The sequence below is a fragment of the Hippoglossus stenolepis genome, chromosome 14, assembly GCF_022539355.2.
Source record: "Hippoglossus stenolepis isolate QCI-W04-F060 chromosome 14, HSTE1.2, whole genome shotgun sequence".
Lineage (NCBI taxonomy): Eukaryota > Metazoa > Chordata > Actinopteri > Pleuronectiformes > Pleuronectidae > Hippoglossus > Hippoglossus stenolepis.
Genome location: NC_061496.1, coordinates 16,538,076 through 16,558,944, shown reverse-complemented (window position 1 = coordinate 16,558,944; position 20,869 = coordinate 16,538,076). Strand labels below are relative to the sequence as shown.

At 40.2% G+C, this 20,869-nt stretch overlaps 1 protein-coding gene across 1 annotated transcript; it reads right to left on the bottom strand.

Annotated features, from left to right (window-relative positions):
* Window positions 1–263: 263 nt before the first annotated feature.
* On the bottom strand, window positions 264–19,912 carry ghrhrl (growth hormone releasing hormone receptor, like). Its single transcript, XM_047342780.1, is given in 14 exon segments — window positions 264–2,959; window positions 2,962–2,998; window positions 4,163–4,204; window positions 5,732–5,861; window positions 6,594–6,685; window positions 7,006–7,075; window positions 7,782–7,842; window positions 9,144–9,297; window positions 9,467–9,599; window positions 9,741–9,844; window positions 11,437–11,528; window positions 12,319–12,426; window positions 12,853–12,958; window positions 19,795–19,912. Coding segments are annotated over 14 exon segments (1,305 nt in total). The 5' UTR covers window positions 19,909–19,912; the 3' UTR covers window positions 264–2,897.
* Window positions 19,913–20,869: the final 957 nt, after the last annotated feature.

Sequence of the window (20,869 nt, the reverse complement as noted above, 5' to 3'; positions counted from 1 at the left end):
AAACGAGAGAGTGAATAATGTTTAACAGTATCATATAATAGAAGCTTACTCTGTACTTCAGATAAACTCAAAAATAATTATGACTTTATGTATTTTAACAACCGTTCCACACACAGTGAAATTTAGATGAATCACACAAGATGTTGGGAAAAAAAGACAAATCTCACCAATGTCCCTAAAATCTTTTATGAATAAATATAATTCCAGTTTCAGCACAAGGTTGCATCGCATGCACCCCCAATGACTCTCATAACTTTTACAGCTTTCACCGCTGGGTCAACATTCAGGTGACGCTGCAGCTGTCGAGAGCCATAGTGGGAAACGGGTTATTTTTCCAACACGGCATTAAAACATCACAGGAAGAGGCACAAGAAAAGCAGCAACATCCAAACTTCCCAAGAGAGAAAAGGTGACCGTAAAACAACAGTCTGGCAGCAACTAGGTTAAACATTCAGTTTAAGGCAAATGCTTCATCTACATAAAAGAGACGTCATTTAACAAGATGACTGTGGATGGTACAGAAATGTGTATAAACTTTATTCTTGATGAAGTTAGAACACATACAAAATATACAAATGCTAATCAGATTATCTCACAAAAGGAGATCTACCATAAGGTTTAACATATCATTATTTGTATTACCATGCAGTTCAAAGCACTGTACAACATGCTATAAGGTGTATTCTTGTATTTACGTTTCACTACAGGATTTCTGAACCCGGGCCTTATATTCCCGTGTTTTTTGGACAAAGAACTTTGCATTTGAAAAACCGTTTTCGTCAACGTCGAAGCACGTCCACTAAAGTGCTTGTTTTTGCCCCTTCCGAGCTCAAAAGTGTCTGACAACATGAGATAGAATTCCTGAAGAGACTGAGCTTAGATCTTTAGCTAGAAACAGTCATTATGTCCCTGTGTTCAAAGCTCCAGACAAAAACTGTAATTTTACCTGCAGCACACGTGACCCGCTGCTACCTCCATTGGTTGGTTTGTTTGTGTAACTGTGTGACTTTTACTGGTGCAGGACGTATTTAAACTCTTTATTTCAGTGACAAACCTGCACAAACTCAGACAAACTGACTGAAGGAGGTTAAAAGGTCCTGCAGTTATACTTTTTAATGTACGTTAAATATATTCTTTTCAGTCCTGTGCTGAATGTGAGAGGCCAGTGGGGATGCTTAGATTTCATATGATATTTTAAATGACTGGAGTTGACCACATGACATAACAGAACACAACACGCTGCATCGGATTTAACCTTTTAAGTGTAGACAGTGACGTGGTTTCAACAGTGTATCATCGAAGCTCAACAGAAAGCAGGTTTTCATTCCAAACAAACAAACAAACACATGTATTTATTATTAGGGCTGCACACAACACCACTGTCAATAGAGGCCTTTCAGCATCACCTTGAGCCTCACTGTGAATGAATGAATAAATAAATAAATAAATAAAATCATAGAGCAAATATCACTGTAAAGTGTAAACATACTTTCAGTTCATTTCTGTATGTGCTGAACAAGTTTTCATAGAAATCCATATTTTAATTAATTTGAGTCACTTGTATCACTTAGTTACAGCCTAATAAGAAGCGGTCTACTCAGATGTCACATTCATGTTCATTATGAAGTGCGTAACGCTCCGTTCTGTAAGATAAAAAAAGATTGTTTGATTATTGATTTAGTGAGAGTGGATGAGGTGCAAAGATTGAGTTGGCTGTTTACGTATGAAACTTATAAATTAACCAGTTATCTGGAGAAGCTCTGGGAGAAGAGGGGAAAAAAAGCTCTTTATCGAGACAATTCATACATATGTAATAGTTCTGTAAGCGTAAGTTCATTAGAATGGCTTCTGATTTTTTTATTTCTTCCTTTTAGTTTGTCTTCTCTTTCTTCCCATGTTTTGTAAATGTAATACTGGGTGGAGACATATGCATTTGTAAACAAGAGGTATCTTGAAATCCCCAGAAGGAAAGATATGTTCAGACAACCTCAAGCATCTGTGATAATGGAAATGAATTGTACTGTTGATTATTTGAGCATCAACATAGTGGCATTGATATGCAAATGAGACAAGATAGTGTGTCATTGTGTCCAAATCCAGTGAAAAAAAACAAACATTTCCAATCAGTCATTTCACTTCTAGTTGTTCCAGCTCAGCGAAATGCTCATTCTTTCATTTGACCTGAGGCCTCCGAGGAAATCTGATGATATTTCTAAATTTGTCGCCGCCGTGCCGTTTGGGAAATGCACGGCAGGAGCTTTCTTATAATGTTGAATGTGCAATAATTAGTGTCTTCCCACCTCATGAATATTGTCTGAGCAGGATAATTTCAGCTGTTGCCTAATGGACGACATTCGATTCAACTTTTGCCTTTCAAAAAGTGTTTTTACACCTTGTGCATTTAGGTTTGAATAGATTTTCTCTTCTAGTCTCGAGAGGCACTGGACCATTAAACCTAATCAACTACCCAGAAAGAAATGAAATGCAGGTGGATGAGCAGCATTTTCACATCAAGTACTTCTTAAAAAACATTTACCTCTCTTATTTAACTTGTTTAGTGTGTTGATTTATTTATTATTCATATTTTTCGGTACATGATTGTTTATTGTATCACATTGTGAGAGATTTCTTGTTTCTATGACCTAAGGATCTCAGCATCATTCTCCATCGGGAGGTTCACCTCAAAATTCTTGTCCTGGCAGAGGGAGTGCAGCCAGTGAAACAGTCTGTCGGAGTTTGGAATGAAAACTTACAGACTCCCAGGATTCAATGGTGCATGGCTGACTACCCCTGGTGTTGTGAGAACTGTAGATCCAGTGAGAGATGTGAGACCATATGTACAGAAGCAATCTTCTGTGATGGTACAGTAAGATCCGACAGGCGGAGGGTGAAGTCTTCTAGAAGGGCGTGTCCATCTGGCTGCCCTTTGCAGCAGGCGACACCACCCCGTAGCTCCTCCCTGCCACCTCAGCCACTGCATGTGCACCTCTTTCTGGACCTGTCAAACACACACACACACACACACACACACACACACACACACACACACACACAGTATTTTGACTGTTTTCAAATGAGAAATTGGTTGTTTTTTATGCAATAAATTATCTTGTGTCATATGTTTACACAAGTTACACAACACTTAGTCGCTTTCTTGACAAGAGTTAGATGAGAAAATCAATACCATTCAATACAAGAACTACATCCTACATCCTACAACCTAGAGTCTACAACCTAGAGTCTACAACCTACAACCTACAACCCACATCCTTCATCCTACATCCTACATCCTACATCCTACATCCTACATCCTATCCTATCCTATCAAACAGTTAAAATGGCAATTAGCTCGTATTGCAGGAGTTGTGTGCCAGGTCATTTCTGAGCTGGAAGCAGTAACTTCCTGCAGTCTTTATATTAACAGAGAAACTGCTCTCAATCCTATTCTCCAACTCTCACCAAGAGAGCAAATAGGTTTCCTCAAAAGTTCATCTATTTTCTAGAACTTTAAAAACATGGCCAACAGTCCCTATATATTGATAAGCAAAATCTTATCACCGAATCAAATTACTTCTTCTCTTTGAGGAGAAGTTATTAGATTTTTTTATTGAGTATTAAGTAAAGTATCATTTGGTTTGTTATTGTGAGAATCAGTGAAATGATGGAAGCGTCAGATATAAATTTCCCTTGGCGTCAGAAAAAATATTCTTTAATAAACCACAGCTGTAAATTCACTTTCATTTACTGAAGTATATAGATTTAGAACAAACTAATGAACTAATCCATTATAGTCTACGTAATAAGTCAGAGAAGTTTAGGTAACACCGTGACGCCCTGAAGCACCAAACAGATGACCACGACTTAGCGTTATTTTGTAGTGAATGTAAAACACAATGGTGTTTCACTCAGACAGACCGGGGTCGGCCACACATTAATCATGGCGGTTAAGTCCTCGGGGTCCTCGGTGCCCCCTACGCAATGAAGAGAAGAGAGGTGGCAAATTATTTTGCATTTGAACCTCCGACAACACTAACCCAGCCAGACCCATGCTGACATATGATCCGGGCACACAGGTTTATGATGCAGCAGAGAGCTGTAACTCTTCGGTGAGATTTGGTCGATGTGTTAAGATAGATGTTTGAGTGGTGTGGCTTGTACTGACCTCTTTGTTGAGAAAGCAATAGAGAATCGCTACAAGCAGCCCCTGTGAGAGAGATGAGTTTGAATCATTAACATTTCGGACTGGTCCACATCATTAAAAGGTGTAGAGATAACTTAAATGTCAGACACAAATGAGAACTGTTGGGCCGAAAAATAAGAATTAATAACAGGTCTATTATGTTTCGCTGCGGCAGGAAGCAAGAGTGGAATAAATAATAGTCTGGATTCATATCTCTGTAGTACACGGCTGTATGCCATGTATAATCTCAGTTTCTCTGCTGGATGAAATTAACCTTAGTGTTTCACCTCTTTTATAAATAAATCCTTTGTCCTATGCAGCGTAATTGGCAGCTGAAGATGTAATACTCATTTAATCGCTCTGTGTCTAATTAATTTAAGTTATCAACAGGAGGGGGTACAGGAGCAAAATCCAATTTGTGGAGCTTAATATCAAACCGGCTTGTACCAGATGTGGCATGAAGAGGAGGAAACAGTTTGACTTTTCCATGTCTCTGGCAAATATAAACAGCAAGCAGCTGCCTTCACATTCCAGCAGCGCTAATCCCTTTCCTGCTTATTATAAATCATTTAATGAGAAAAAAAATCATAATATTTCGATAAAAAATTATTGAAAGACAATTCTTTTTTTTAGGAATTTAGCAGCAAGGTGAACCTGTGCTTGTCAGAGTTTCCCTTCCTTCTTGATCCGGTTCTGAAATTTCAAATCTCTTTGTTTCTAGAAACTACAAAACCACTTTGAATATCACAAAGATGTCACCAGCGATACAAACGACCACTTCCAACTCCACAAAGTCCGTGTGGTTCTTTCTTCAGAATAGACACAGTTACTTACACAATCTTTTCAAAGTCCTAATACTTATGATAATGTGGCACTGATTTGCCCTAAGATTTCTTTATTTGTGAAACCTTTACTTAAGTATAACATGACAAGATGCTCCACATTTAGCATATTAACACAGGCAACAGGCTGATCTTCAATATTCCCTTTCTAAAAGGACATGTAGCCTAAAGTTGGGACTTTATTCTCATAATATCAAAAAATGATTCTCGTAATATTAAGACTTACATTTTTTTCTTAACCCATAAATAGCCCTAATACCCAATCGTACAGATTTACTTTGGATTTACAGATAATTGGCAAGTCCAGCATTAACTAAGATAATGGAAAACATTACACCTTGTACACATCAGCATGTTTGCATAGCCTTTATACAAACAATGTCTGGTGTGAAGAGGATTTCAAGTTGAATGAGTCATTAATGCGTGGAACATGAAAGTGCAGACAGAACAGCTAATTTAGTCCAGTAATGTGAAGAATGGATTTATTCAAGATATTGTATGAATTGTATGAGTTGTTTTGAAAGACTGATATTCTCATTTGGCAGCGATGAGACGATCAATGAGGGGTTTATTGCAACATGCAGTGCACTAAAGAGATTACATTCTGGGTATTGGCAGGAGATAATGTGTATTTTCAGGGTATTTGAGCATGTGCCATATATTGCCGTGAGAATATTGAGTGTTGATGCTGTGCGGTCCACGCATGTACCTGGAAGGATCCCATGCAGAGCTCGATACAGAGCCGCAGGTTAATACTGAAGTAGTCAGGCAGAAAATTGAAGAACATGTAGTGAGTCCCGAACAAAGGGATGAGGAGGAGGGTGGACTTAGTCAGGCGTCTGTTTCACAGAAGAAAAGAAGAACAACAAAAAGCAAGATGCTGGAGGTGAATGTACCTGAGGGAGATATTTATTGCACGTCTTGTCTGAATGCCTCTCTAGATAGCATCATGCCCACAGACACAATAATCACCAGATGTCAATCAAGAGGACACTCCAGTGTGTGCATCAGTGTGAACGCAGTGTTTTGTTTGTGAGCGGAGGAGAAGCAGCAGGTGCATGATTCTAAGTGGGGATATTAAAATGTGCATGTGTGTAGGGGAACATATTAAGTCAAGCATCGCTTAACTTACCTTTAGTATAATATCCAGCTATGCATGGTGTGCCTGAACACTTTCAGCCAATTAGTGAGCCTGTTTCAATTAGAAATTCTGATAAGCCTGTTGGGAAATGGAAAGGTAGACGTGGCCAGACTGACTAGTTGGTGGTTTAGCGGTGACTGAATGAATTATACATGTCCCACTGCGGTAGCAGCCGTTTTCACACAGCTCGCATCTATTCGACTGTCCAAATGTCCAAAGTATAATCGGCCCATCGGACTAAAGAAATGCTTGAGGAAAAGATTAAAGCTCCATTTGATAAAACAAAATCACAGTTGGTAATATCTGTTTAAAATCTTCTTCAAGTATCTTAGCATTCAAAACAAAGCAATTACTTAAGTCAGAGATATTGCATCACTGCAGAGTTCAGTAACTGTTATTGTATCCACAGTGTCTGCAGCTAAAGGATTACCTGTACTGAGTGGAGTTGTTGAACTGGATCAGCCGAGGATTCAGCTTCTGTATCAGGATTCGGATGATGTTCATGAAGAGCATAAAATTGACCTGAAAAATTAAAAAAACAATGTTCAGCTTTAATGGGCTTAAGACCTTATCATTATGAATGTCGCTCACTCTATTAAATGTCATGGAACCAAAGTGGGCTGCCAACTGTGTAATTAGCCGTGACTGATGTGAGGAAAGTCTACGTCTCACAATTCTGGTATAAACAAAGGGTTTTCTTTTTTTAAATCCTTGCTCATAATCCATCTAAAAAAATTAAGTAAACAAATCATCTACATAACAATTTCTCATCTGCAGGGTGCATAATTGAAGGTCCATGGCTTGAATTATTTGGTTTGTTTCGGCACAATGGAGGCATTTACCGCTATAGACACAACAATTGGTCCCTTGATGATCCACCAATAGGGCGACTCCTCATTGATGTCCCAACATCTGTGTGGAAACACATTTCGCAAAAAGCACTTCAATCAGTCTGCGCATGTTCTCGTCCAGGGAGATGGACGAAGACTTCAGCTGACGAGGGGAAAAAATCTATCTCCTGACAAGCAACAAATAGTGGTGAGCACAAAATGAGTGCAAATGAATGTACATATAGAGCACATAGGGTAAGTATATTCCACACCAAACAGCTGTAGCATAGCATAGCATAGCATAGCATAGCATAGCATAGCATAAAATAATAGATAAGATAAGATTAGGTAAGGTAAGGTAAGATAAGGTAAGATAACAAAAGATAAGTTAAGATAAAATAGGGTAAGATAAGGTAAGGGGATGACAGTAAAACATTTTAACACATAAATAAGTAAAACATGCAATATAAAAGAAATGTAAAAATATGTCTGCTTTCTGTTTTGTTTCCTGTTTATCACATTGTAAAAAAAACCCTCCTTTTGAACTTTCTCGTTGTTGCACTCTGAGCCATGCTGCTGACTGTGTAACCCTCTGCAGAGCTAATAATTAAACCTCTAAGACAACTCCGGTCTGAGAAACTCATTATTTCAAATCTCATGATAAATTTCCCACGACAGGAATCTTTGGCACTTACAAATCTGTTGCAGTGTTCTGAATATGTTTAGGCCTATAACAAATAGTTGTGCGCGTGGACATGATAGAAAAGTTTATGTAAGTTTAAACAAACTCTGTGTCCTCGAAATACAGCCTGGATCCAATCCACAGGAGGTTGAAGAGCAGAGGTACGCCTGTGGTACGACAGAAAACCAAAGCTGATGTCAGTGAGGCGCAATCAATACGCACTGAGTTGGCTGAATCATGATCAGACAGACATCGGAGTGAGAGCCTGTCAACTTCTCTAATATCTGCATTGATCCGTGCAGCAACAACTCAAAGTAAAAGCAATAATTCAGAGGCTGAAGCAGTAAACATACAAAAAATGTGGGAAACACCACCGAGGCAAATACCTGCACATTCACTGTACTCAGTAAGTCAAATAGAAATGAGTGGCTGCTGCTGTTTCAAACTGTTTCATTTAATTCAAAATCTTAAGAAATCAACTTGAACATCGTTGACAAAACATTCAACCCACAAACTTAATCAAATAAAATATAAGGGGCCACCACAGTGATGTGACCTCAGATTCAGCAAGTCTGGTTTAATTACACTTGATGCCACTGAGCCAGGAGACTTCCTGTGTCTAATAATGTAATAAGCTGAGCATGTTGGTCTGTGGTCTGTCTGCCTGTCTGTTGTCTCTGATGTGAAAAACAACACAACCCTAAAATGGACAGAAACTATTTTACTGTTTTGATCAATATGTCTGAACTCAGTCATCTGATTCTGAAAAATGATGCGTAATCAAATGTCAGTGGTTGTTTGGCTCTTAGTTTGTAATCTTCGCCTCCTTGGCAAAAATAAATCCAGGTGAAATGCATGTAGCCGTACTGGAGCCGTGGTTGTAGAGATGGTTATGTCGTCCGATTTGTTTCAGCCAGAAATATCTCAACAACTGTGGGATGAGTCACCAGGAAATCATGTACAGACCAAATGGCACTCACTCTGACAGGACCCATTGGTTTGTGAGCTGCTGTTTTGACATTTTGTCCAGCGCCATCTTGTTTTTATTAAACCAAAAGTAGCCACATTTGGAGGAGTGGGGGGGTGTACCTGACTGAGCGCTCAAGGACACTGCACGTCCACCTACATCTTCACCCTCAGGATGATAGTAGCTGTAAATCACACGGTATCCATGCCCCTTATTGTCTTCTTAACTTTAAACATGATCATAATGTACAAAATGAACATCATACTGTATTTTTATAGTCAAGAGGAAAAATCCAAATGACTTCAGCCATCATGACTCTTCCTGTAGCAACACCAGATTTCGAAAGATTTGACTGCACCTCATTTAAAATTGATGACATTGAGTATATGAATTGTAAATCTTCCACACCAGTGGCAGCACATGTATTTATGCGCTCCAAGAATAATAACTCCAGGGCTCCAGGACATCAGATTATAGGGACTGCATGTCAACGTTTCTCACCCCATCCCAGCAGGCCGAAGCCCCACAGGCAGCGCCGGCTTTGATAGAAGGAGGAGAGCAGCAGGGAGTTTAGGTAGAGCGCCTCCACCAGGAGCCAGAAAAAATTTGCCATTACACAGTAGTGACAGAAGACCACAGAGGCCTTACAGGCGAACTGGAAGGAAAGATATAAGGACAGAGAAAGAATTGCAAGTAGGGGTTAGTATGAACGAGGAGACGTGCAGGCATTATATGACGAGGGCGTAAATATGAGAACAATGAAATCTGCTCATACTTTCCCGAATTGAGCAAAGACCCTGTTATCCTCAACATCATTGACTTACTGTGGAAAGAGTGCAGTGGTTGATGTCATCACTTGAGAATAGTGTAGCATCCTTTATGAACACCCCCGCAGATTTAAGGATAAAGGTAATAAAAAGCTGGATGTGAATGAGGTTCCTGGCACAGCGAAGCCTCCTGTTGGAACAAAACAACATCAAAATGCCATAATAAAGCCAGGCACAGAGTTTCTGTGAAAGCAAACTTCGGCCTGCTGCCTGTAGCTGCCTGTGCGTCTTTTCTCTGGACAACGTGAATTCATTATCAATCTGTTCCTACCTGAAGAGCAACAGGATCAACACGGCCACAGTCAGCACCACGAGGGAAACGCTGTAGCCGACGGTGTAGATCAGCTTCACAGTGGCAAAGTATGACTCCTCAGTCTGAAAGGAGAGTTTGCTTAAGACTTTATACCCAGAAATAAAAATCAAAGCTGTTAAAAAATTCATAATGTTTAAAAATGAGCGGAAACTGCAGATGGGTTTAGAACTACCACTGAATCAATGCAAAGCTACAACGCTGCTTCTCTGACATCAGCACTTGTAATTAATGTCTTTCCACCAGAGCCAGTGGACAACTTAAAAGCTCGTTTTTTAAACTCAGGACAAAAAAAAAATCTCTGTTTGACACCAAAAGTAGCTTTATTCATGATCCTCGTCCAAAAACGTACATCAATAGGATTAAGCACCATCCTCTCTTTGTGGAACAAAATAAATTAGGCAATTACCTGAAGCATTTTCAGATGCATTGCCTTCATGTCTGAATAGATTTTCTCTTTTTAGAGTTGTGAGGCAATGAACCATTAAACTTATATGAAATACTTTCTGATATTTGAAAGTCAACTACCCGGAAAGAAGGAACTGCAGGTGTTTAGCAGCACTTTCACATCAGTACAGTCTGACACAAGCTCCTCTTCAAACATGGTACATTTATCTTTCTTATTTGGCTTGTTTAGTCTGTAGATTTTTTTAATAATTCAATTTGTTTTTAATCTTTGGTAAATAACAGTGTTTTGTATGCAACACCAGAGGTTCACACCAAAATTAAGAACACAAATAAATAAAGTGAACAGCATAAGGAACATTATGATAATAATATGACTAGGAATAACATGCATGCATCATATATCAAAGGAGACATATTTGGTTCCTATTAATGTTAACTTTTTAAATTTGGGTACTGGAAGATGTTTTCATGCTCTAATGTTCAGAAAACACTTTCCTCAGACTGTCCATCGCTGCTGCTCCTCCTCTCAGCCTCTGTCTGAAACACTAGCTCCTGTCTCTTTGACACTTGGATCCACAGCAAATCCCTTGTATGTGTAAACCTACTTGGCAATAAAACCAGATTCTGGCCTGTTAAAGCACAGTCTGCTCTTATTAAATGTCGAGCTCCGCTCTCACTTAACCTGGATTTGTAAGAGGGCGTGCACGCTAGTCTTGCGTTATGCAAATGTGGGGCACTGTGATGTCACATGACTTCATGATTCACAGGAAGTATCGGCTGAACTACTAACAAGGTGTTAACAGGAATCATGAGCAGTGTTTTCTGTGAGGAAGAGGAGCTCCCTTCACCTTAAGGCTTTGTAACTGTGCAGAACTTTTAAATACACAAAAAACCTCAACACACGAGAGGATAGAAAAACTGAAAAGGCGTAGATCGCTCCTTTAATTACCACCAGGAGCAACCACTCATTCTACAGGCCTATCAGTGTGTATGATATAAGTTCTAAAAAAAGATCTTTAAGTGCCACTGTACTCCTACTTGTCTCTGTTGTTCATCTCGCTTGTGAAGTTTAAACCGAGGTGTTTTCTCCTTCTTTGAAGTAGTGTTGTTCTCTGGAGCTGAAACAGAGCGTTTTCTCCTTAACTCGTCTCCTCGCTCCTCCTGCTGTGTCTAGTTCGTTCTCCCTGACCTCTGCTCTCTCATTCCCCACGTCTGACCTCTGGATCCACCCTGCCCAAGCAACTCTCACCTCAGGCAAGTCATCATCTACGCTGCAGGCGACGTGGTATGGTGGGAAGGGCCCGGACCAACCTCGACTGGTGCAGTTACGACTCACTGAACCTGAGGTGAAAGGTGAAGAGATCAAGAATTCAACTCGGCCATAAAGCAGTGAACTTCAGATTAGAGTCACTACAGAGTAGAAATATATTCAGGTGAAATGCATGTAGTCGTACTGGAGCCGTGGTTGTAGAGATGGTTATGATGTCCCACCAATTTGTTTCAGCCAGAAATATCTCAAGAACTGTGGGATGAGTCACCATGAAATCATGTACAGACCAAATGGCACCCACTCTGACAGGACCCATTGGTTTGTGAGATTTTAGACTTCATGGACTTCTTTTTGCAACCCTCTGTTGGTCATTTGAGAGAACACAGGTTTCAAACACTTCCACATTGGCTTCACTTTCCAGGCCCAGAGCCTCTATGTCCATTTTAATATAGTCTATATTAGACTAGAGGAAAAATCCAAATGACTTTGGCCATTATGACTTCGAAAGATTTAACTACATCTCTATAATATCACAGCTATCAATGATTTATTAACACAAAGCTTTAAACTGAAGTTAATGGTTCCCAGATGTACCTTAAGCATGAGGTTTGCATTTGTGATTTATTGGTGAAATATCTCAGCAGATATTGATGTACTGCCGTGAAATCTTGCTCAGACATTGATGGTCCCCAGAGGATCAATCATTTCCTCTAGCGCTACCATGAGGCTGGCGTGAGGTTTTGAGTGAATTGTCTCAAAAACAACTGGATGGAACTCCATAAAACATTTCGTTCGCACATTCATTTTCCTTTCAGGATGAATCTGTCGACATCCACCCCCACAGTGTGACCCTTCAGTCACCTGTGTTGTTTCCGAAGAGGGAGAAGACAGCAGGACAACCTCTGTGGACCGTGTCTCCAATGACTGCGTGAGGCCAGCAGACGACTGCATCCCAGAATGGACGACAACCTTTTCGGGAAGAGGAAAATTAAATTTAAACAAGTTAAATATTTGTCGGCCTGGGATTTAACCAGACTGGAGAATCCATTACCACCAATTTATACACTGTTGCCAGAAAAGCACAGTTGCACACAGTTTCTAATGGAGACAGAAACACTAGCCATACACAAAGCTATAACATCTGCCTCTGAACTACATTAAGAGAAGAATGTGGGAGTGCTGCAGGTCACGAGAGGGACCCTCATCTTGAGATAGAGCCCAAAGCTAAATCCTTACGTAACGATCACAAATAGTCTCCTAAAAAAAATAAATCCCTTTCCACTTTGAGATGCCGGCGAGAATCTGCCCTGATTCCCTGTGAAGCCTTGATTCCTGCTCAGACTTAATGTGAACATTTTCTACCAGCGCAGGGGGAGTTTAAAATTGGTTACACACCTTCCTGGCTCCTGTTGACCTGCGCTGCAACGAATTGAAGGCAGTGACGCTCCTCTCTCTCCAGCTGGAATATGAACTCACACTCTGGATGCAGGCTCGATAAAGCCTGGAGGTAGAAAAGAAGGAAAGACAGAGGGAGGGAATCCTCTATTAGATAATATACAGGCATTTAAGCAGAGGATGTGGAGACCACCCAGTCTGTAAATACATGAGAGGGTCTTTAATCTGTGTGAAAAAAAAGCCTGCAGTTTATGAAGGACAGTGAATTTTCAGCAGGAAATGCTTTCCCACTAAAACCCTTTTGGCTAAATGCACCTATTTCCGTCGGTGGTATTAAGCAAAACAATCTCTCAGTTTACTGCAGAGTGGAAGCTCGGAAAATACATTTAATGAGTTCATCCCTGGGGGACATGTGATTTTCTCAACGCTGCCCTCCCTCCACTTAGTGCTGCTCAGAGATTCTCGTACTGTCTGCTGCTGTTCATCCCCGATGCCAAATAAAAAACAGAATAAGTGGATTTGCATTTGACTCTGGTACTGACACTTATCTCTACAAAAAACTGAAAACATCTTGTTTCTAAGAAAGAAATGTGATAAGATGTTGGAGGCTAACAGGAAGCAGGCGGATTGAAAAAAGACGGCTAAAAGGACCATGTGTTATCCATCCATCCAATATCTACACAGCGCTTCCTGTAAGGGTCATGGGGACAGGTCAGCGCAGGTCGCCACCCTACACAGACAAACAACCATTCACAATCACATTCGGTCAATTCAGAGTCTTTAATCAACCTGATCCCAATCTGCAAGTCTTTGGACTGTGAAATATTGAAATGGTTATGAGGTCATATTATTGTCCTTGCCAATGAATAAACATTCAAGTTTTGTGCTGTATGAGTTACAACGAATGGTTCTTAGACATTGCAGCTGATACGTCAGATGTTGTCGGCTGTGAGAGCTGTAGAGGAGTGACAGTTTAAAACAAAGATTGTGTTTTGATCTTAGTGTGACAGAAGCATTCCTCAGCTACTTCAGCTTCAATGCACAGTCTGGATATGAATATAAAATTTAGAATGTGTGTTTGGCAGAGTGAGTAATATCTATTGGGTATTGAGGGATTTCCAGATTATACAGGTTTGCTGATGTTAAAAAAGGGTTGAAATGGAATTAGATTAATTCATTTTACGACAAAAAAATAAAAAATCTCAACTTATTTAATTTTTCTAGAAGGGGTTGTTTTTCTATACGTACTGAGGAGACTGGCTGTGAGTGGAGGATGGGCCACGGCACTATAGGTTAAATTCAAGTTGTTTCTGTTTCCCAGTGAACTGAAGTCTGACTTTGACAACTGTGTGTTTCCTGATTAAATGTCGTGCATTGTATCACCAATGAAGTATCTTTGGTTTCAGAAATTGAACAGTCAACAAAACACCACAGGACTGCAGTCAGTCTTACAATGAAGTGCTACTGATCGACACCCTGCACAGATTTAGTTATGAGCTCCATCTCGCTAGGAAAAGACCAGAAAGGAAACACATCTCTTTGTGACAGGATGGAACCAAAGTCGGAATGAAACAAAACCTCAGAAGCCAAATTCCCCAGTGGACCACAAACCCCCCCTCTGGTCTGGCTTTCCCGGTCTCAATCCAATAGGACGAACTGGTTGTGTGTTGCAAATGTTTCCTTAAAAAACATCTATGAATTATTCTGATGAGGAAACACACATCTGCACACGTACCAATCCACCTGGAGCCATATGAGAAATAGAAGAGCACAAGCAAAAGAAAAAAAATATGATAGAGTGAATTCATGGGTTCTCTTATTATAAAACCAAGGATACAGATTTAAAATTGAACAAGAACCAACGCAGACAAATATCCAGTCATATGTTGATAAGGAGCAAACAGGCGGAGGATTTGAATTCATAACACACTGAATCTAATCAGGATTAATGTAACTGGAAATTCATTTGAATATAGATTTGCCATGTGTGAAATTGTTGTACTTCTATCTTAGGGAGGACAATCCTTTGCATAATGCATTTGCCAGCCCCTTACCTTAACCTTAACCATCACAACTAAATGTCTAACCCTAACCTAAACCTAATCCTCACCCTGTAACCTTAGAACCAAGTCTTAACCATCAAAAAAGCCTTTGAAAAATTGAGGACAGGCAAAATGTCCTCACTTTCCAGAAGTGTCCTCACTATGCTCAAAATGGTCAAGTACAAGTACAAGTACACACACACACACTGTTGTGTCTCCATGGCTTCAGAGGCCTCACTTACTAACATTTGAATTAAACGACTATGGCCTCAATAAGGAACATTTGAAGCGTTTTTAACACATCCAGTCTCCTTGTGCCCGTGACCCTCGGAGCTGCGTCTTAACCAGGACATAACCTTACCCTTAAGCCTAGTGACGACCTGCCTAATGTTAACTTTAACCCTAACCTAAACCTAAAACATGACTTCACCTCTTAATTTAATGATCAACGTTATGGATAAACGTATAGATTTTTGTCTCCCCATTATGTGACTGTAAACAGATTTAGGCTCCCCTCAACATGAGTAATACCTGGACTACAAAAACACACACACCAAAAAATGTTTGCTCTTCTATTTTAGCGAGGACACTCATTTTCCTAGTGCATTTCCTAGCCTCCTTCCCTTACCTTAACCATCACTAATCTCCTAACCCTAACCCAACCACAATTCCCATCTTACCACTAACCTTGACCAGGAGCGCAAAACGTTTTTCCTCATTAGGACCAGGCTTTGGTCCCCATGAGGTCCACTGGTTCTGACAAGTTCAGTGTTTATGAAGGAAAGAGTCCTAGAGAGGTAACAAGAAAGAGCATGCGCACTGTCGCACACACACACACACACACACACACACACACACACACACACACACACACACACACACACACACACACACACACACACACACACACACACACACACACACGCACACACACTCAGATAATCAACAATAAAACCACACTGGAAACGGTGACAAAAACACCTGGAGAATGAACACAACACAGTAAAACCAATTGGAACTCAACACAATTATCCTGACAGTTGTTGGACAGAGAAAGCAAAATCAAGCACCCACCTAGCCGCGCATTTACTTTACACAAGTAGTTAGAAATATGCAAGCTCTTAGCACCATCTCTCCCTGCATTCATGAACGCACACGTCAGAAACAACCTCAGGAAATCACTACCAGTCCTCTTTGTTCCTAATGCAATGCTAATAATCTAATGACAGGTGTTACTGTGCAATTTACTCAGCAATTACTGCTCCTCCTCTTCAAAGGCAGACGAGGGACGTACGAAAACAAAAACAAAAAAAACACAGTCTATACCTTGACTCCTGCAGGGAAACTGGATTCAGACAATCAGAGATTGCAGTTATTGTGCTTCAGAGCGAGGAGATGGATACTGTTTTGTATATGTGTGTCACTGCTGAGCATTGAGTTACCATAGAGCAGATGCACTTGTGTTACCATAAAGTACAGAAGACAAAAGCATGCATGTTTGCAGCCATGTGCCGCACATGCCCCCCCCCAGAGGAGACACTCTGATCCTACATGAGAACGTCGTGCAGATGAGAGGATGCAAGCAAAGCGTCAAATGGCAAAGGGTGAGGTGCAAAGTGAGTCAAGACTTGGTACTTATGATCCCCAACGGTGCGTGCCGTGCTTTTCAGCTGCAGGTTGGGATAAAGGGAGGCACTCTGCTGCATTTAAGAAATAGGAAAAGAGATGGAGATGGATGGAGGCGGAGGGGGATGCATAAGGTAAAGCTGGATAATGTGAGCCATGGAAAACTAAATGAGAAGTCCAGCCTCCACACAGCCAGGGCAGCATGCAGCCTGCAGTAAAAATGTGCTCTGAGAGGTGAGGCCCATTATCCACTAACAACCCAAAAAAGGGGCCATCGGGCTGCAGGGGCTCACTTTGCAGATGTCGCCTTCTATTTTCAACAGCGAACGATGTGCACTTTCACAACGCAGCCACGCTTCTCCAGCACAGGATGAAACATATAAAACATGTTCAGTCGATCGGAACGAGAGCGAAAACACAGCCAGTCTCTGGAGTTTGTAAATGAGAGACATTTTGTGACTTTTTGTCAAACGCACTCATTCGCTGTAGAGCCGAAAGATACATGAGAACTTCAAGAATCATCGTAAGTGTATGCCATGTATATGAAGCTGGAGCGAGAGGATGTTAGCTTAGCTTAGCATAAAGATGGAAAAGAGGAGGTAAAGTCTGGATCGGTGCAAAGCTAATGAAATCGAACATTTTATATCCTGTTTGTTACTGCACCAGGTCAAGGACTGTATCTAAAGAGGGACAACATGACAGCTAACCAAAAGTGAAGCCAAAGCGTCTCCATTGCCCCCTGGTGGCTGGCTGCAGTATAGGACATAAATCCTGCCTCGTCCATGTTAGTAGATGGGACATGGACAAAACTAAAAAGTCAAAATACACATCAAACACATTTTCAAGAAGATGTTTCTGTCATTTTAGGTAGTTCTCATCAAACTGATGTTTGCTGAAGTGTTTATTTCTCTGGTAAGTTCGGTTTTAATTAGTTACTAACCCTAACCCTGCTATAAAAACATCATGATTGACAGCTGAGACTCACTCCCTCACTCTTTGCTCCAACGCTTGTATCAATAACGCAGCTCCATTCCCCAATCGCTGCTGTGCACTTTCACTCCAAGCTTTAATTACTCTCGCCACTGTGTTTGAGTTTTCATTTCTGTTTGTCTGTTTGTCTGTTAGCAGGATTATGGAAAAACTACTTAACTGGGGGAGCATATTTGATTAAGGCGGCAGATCAAGGATTTTTTTTCTTTCTTTAACATTGCAAGAATTTATTTATATATTTTGGGGCATTTTTGTGAATTCTTATGGAAACAATTCATGCATGTTAATGAAAAACCAGGTATATATAGGGGACTGATATTGAGGGTGTGCTATTTGGTGCAGCTTGATAGATTGATAGATTCTAGTTTTGCATATTTTTTCAAACAAATGAAATACAATTAACGATAATCAAAGATGACAGCAGGCCGACCTTCAAATAGAACCATGTCGTATGTTGTGTTTTCAAATTGTTTAAAAGAATATAAATTGTGGTTTTATTGTAGAGTTGTATACTTCATGTTCAGTGTTTCTAACTTGTATTGTTTAACCAGCTGTTTTCCTATTTTCAGTCTTTATCCTGGGAGAAGCTAAAAGGCTGCTGGACAACCAAACTTCTGAAGTTGACTGTAGTGAAACAAAGCGTCTTTCCAAAACTGTCAAACTAATAGAGCTGACATAAATAACTTCACAAAAATAAATAAAATAAAACAAAAACAGTAAGCGGTCCATTTGCTGACAGCTTACAGAGTGAATTTTGTTTTTCTGAGTAAGATGCATGTTTCGATTATAAATAAGCCAAAAATGATGACATTATTTTCCTCTTTTCATTTTTCTATCTTTCTTTGTGTTGTCTCTCGGGTTCAGGTTATCTAAACAATCAGAAGACTAGAGGCATATTTTTGAAATGATTATGTTATGTCGTGTGTGTGTGTGTGTGTGTGTGTGTTATGGGCCGATTCTCTGTGGTTCTGAGCAGTGACAGAATAGAATGGACAGAATGAAGTGGAACACTGTGATGAGGGTCTGCCCTGTTCCCATTCTCACTGTGCCACAGTGATCTTCACACCACCCGTTCGCTGAGTGCTGTGTGTGTGTGTGTGTGTGTGTGTGTGTGTGTGTGTGTGTGTGTGTGTGTGTGTACAGTATGCATAAGCCTTCTCACATCCCTTGCCATCCTACTACAATCATCTTATTCTCCTCCTCTACACCATGTTTCCTGGAAGTCAACTTATGCGATATACATTCACACTCTCATGCACAACTACACACACACACACATCATAAACAATTATTTTTGCAATGAACTACATCTACTCATATGTACAGAACAAAACACTAAGCAGCCCTACATTTAACTTGAAAAATGACTTGTTTCTTCAATTTCTCTTTCTTGCTCGTGTGTGTGCATGAGTGTGAATGTACACATCGTTTTGTGTAGTTTTATCTTCCATAAATGGTTTTAAATCAATCTCACATTTCATAGGCTCCTTTTTGCATAATGTTTTATATGTGACGACATTAAACACTGTTTTACACACGTGTAGCAAAACCTTTCTATCCACACAGACACACGCACACATCTCCAAAATAAACAATGAAACAAACATTAGTGACAAAAAAAAAAGGGTAAACTACCAGAAGAATTTGAAAAGTGTCCGTCGTAGTTTCCAACAGCCCAATGTGAACAATTCAAAAGTCTTGTGTAGAAGACATGAGGGTTTTCACATTTTGAACCAGAACGGAGGCTGAAGTCAGATTTCTTTACATTTTGCTGCATGCAGTATATTTGTGTGTATATTTACATATACTTTATGCATTTATGATATATATACAATACGCACAGGCACAGATACATACACCCACACCCTGTCCTTTCCTTCAAAATAAATCTGCTCCACGTTGATGTTGATTTAATGTAAAAGCTGCTAAACCTTTACACTCATAAAGGTCACGAACACACGTGCAGACACCACTGAGTGTACTGCAGTGTTCGTATTAAAATGACCATCTTCTTCACATTCAGCCAGTGCATACATGACATGCTGCTGCAGACACATTTACTCTAGATCACGGTGAAGAGCCCAACTCTAATCTTTCACACACGCTGAGGAATATAATGAGCAAAAGAAAGAGCAGCAGATCAATCTGTGTCTGTTTTGTGCGTTTTGATTGTTTTTCATCATTTTTGCACAAAAAGATTCAGAATTGTAATTTTTCCCAGATAAAAAAAAACAACTGTAAGTTTCAAATGTAGCTGTGATTAGAGTAAAAGTAATGCACTTACAGTTGGAGCCAAACACAGAGTGAGAAACATCCCTGTGATGAGGAGACAGGTCATGTTGATGGTGCAGTGCCCTCCGCTCCCTCCAGTGTGGTGCCTCCCCCAGTCAGACCGCATCACTCTGCACACTCCAGCAGGACGGGATGCTGAGCCCCTCTCTCTCTCTCCAGGTGAGAATAAACACATCTCACCCAGCATCACAGTCATAATAAGGCAATTCCTGTCTTTCTTTTCAGAGTAAAAGCCTCCACCGAAAGCTGCAGTACGAAATGGTTGTGGATGAGTTGTTTCTAGTCGTAACCGTGTGTACAGCTGTCACTAACACTGTGTTCTGAAGATTACAGTCTAATTAACAGTGTTTCACAACCATGAAGAGATACGTTTCACTTTTATTTTGAAGGGAAACATGAGCTGGTAACTTCCCCACTGAGATTAAACCAATGTTTAAAATTCATCTGTCTGCCTTCCTGAGTCTGGCTGTGTCACACACACAGAATTAGAATTGTGGAAATATGAGTGTTCCAGAACATCCTCTAGGTGTCAGTGCACAACATGCACCTGTCATAGTTTCTAAATGTTGTGAATAGTGTCATTAGCTGGAGCCAGGACCAAGTGTTATTATATTAACTGTACACCACTGAAACACAATGTTCGGGACAGTAACGGGATATTTTAAATCCACCACGTATATGAAAATGTAAATCCTAAATGCATGTTGGTGAGTGTGCTATGGGGCCATCACAGCAGCAGTTCACCATATTAAGCTCCAAAGACATTTTAAATAAGAGGTGTGTATCTATTTAATTGTAACCTTATTTACTGGATTTACAGCACTATTTGTGAACTTTTTCACATAATTACGTTTTTGTAAAAAAACGTTTTACCTGTAGACCCAACTGTAATATGAGGAGTTTGCATGTTATGGCTGAATCTAACTTATTCTTAAAGGAGCTCGTTCTCCGGTTGAGGAAGATGTAAGAGCTCGGCTCAGATGACAGCTTTCTTTGCTCTGTTGCCTCCTGCAGGATTGCTGACATCTAAAAAGCACAATCTTGTTTCAGGTCTCCAACATCACAGG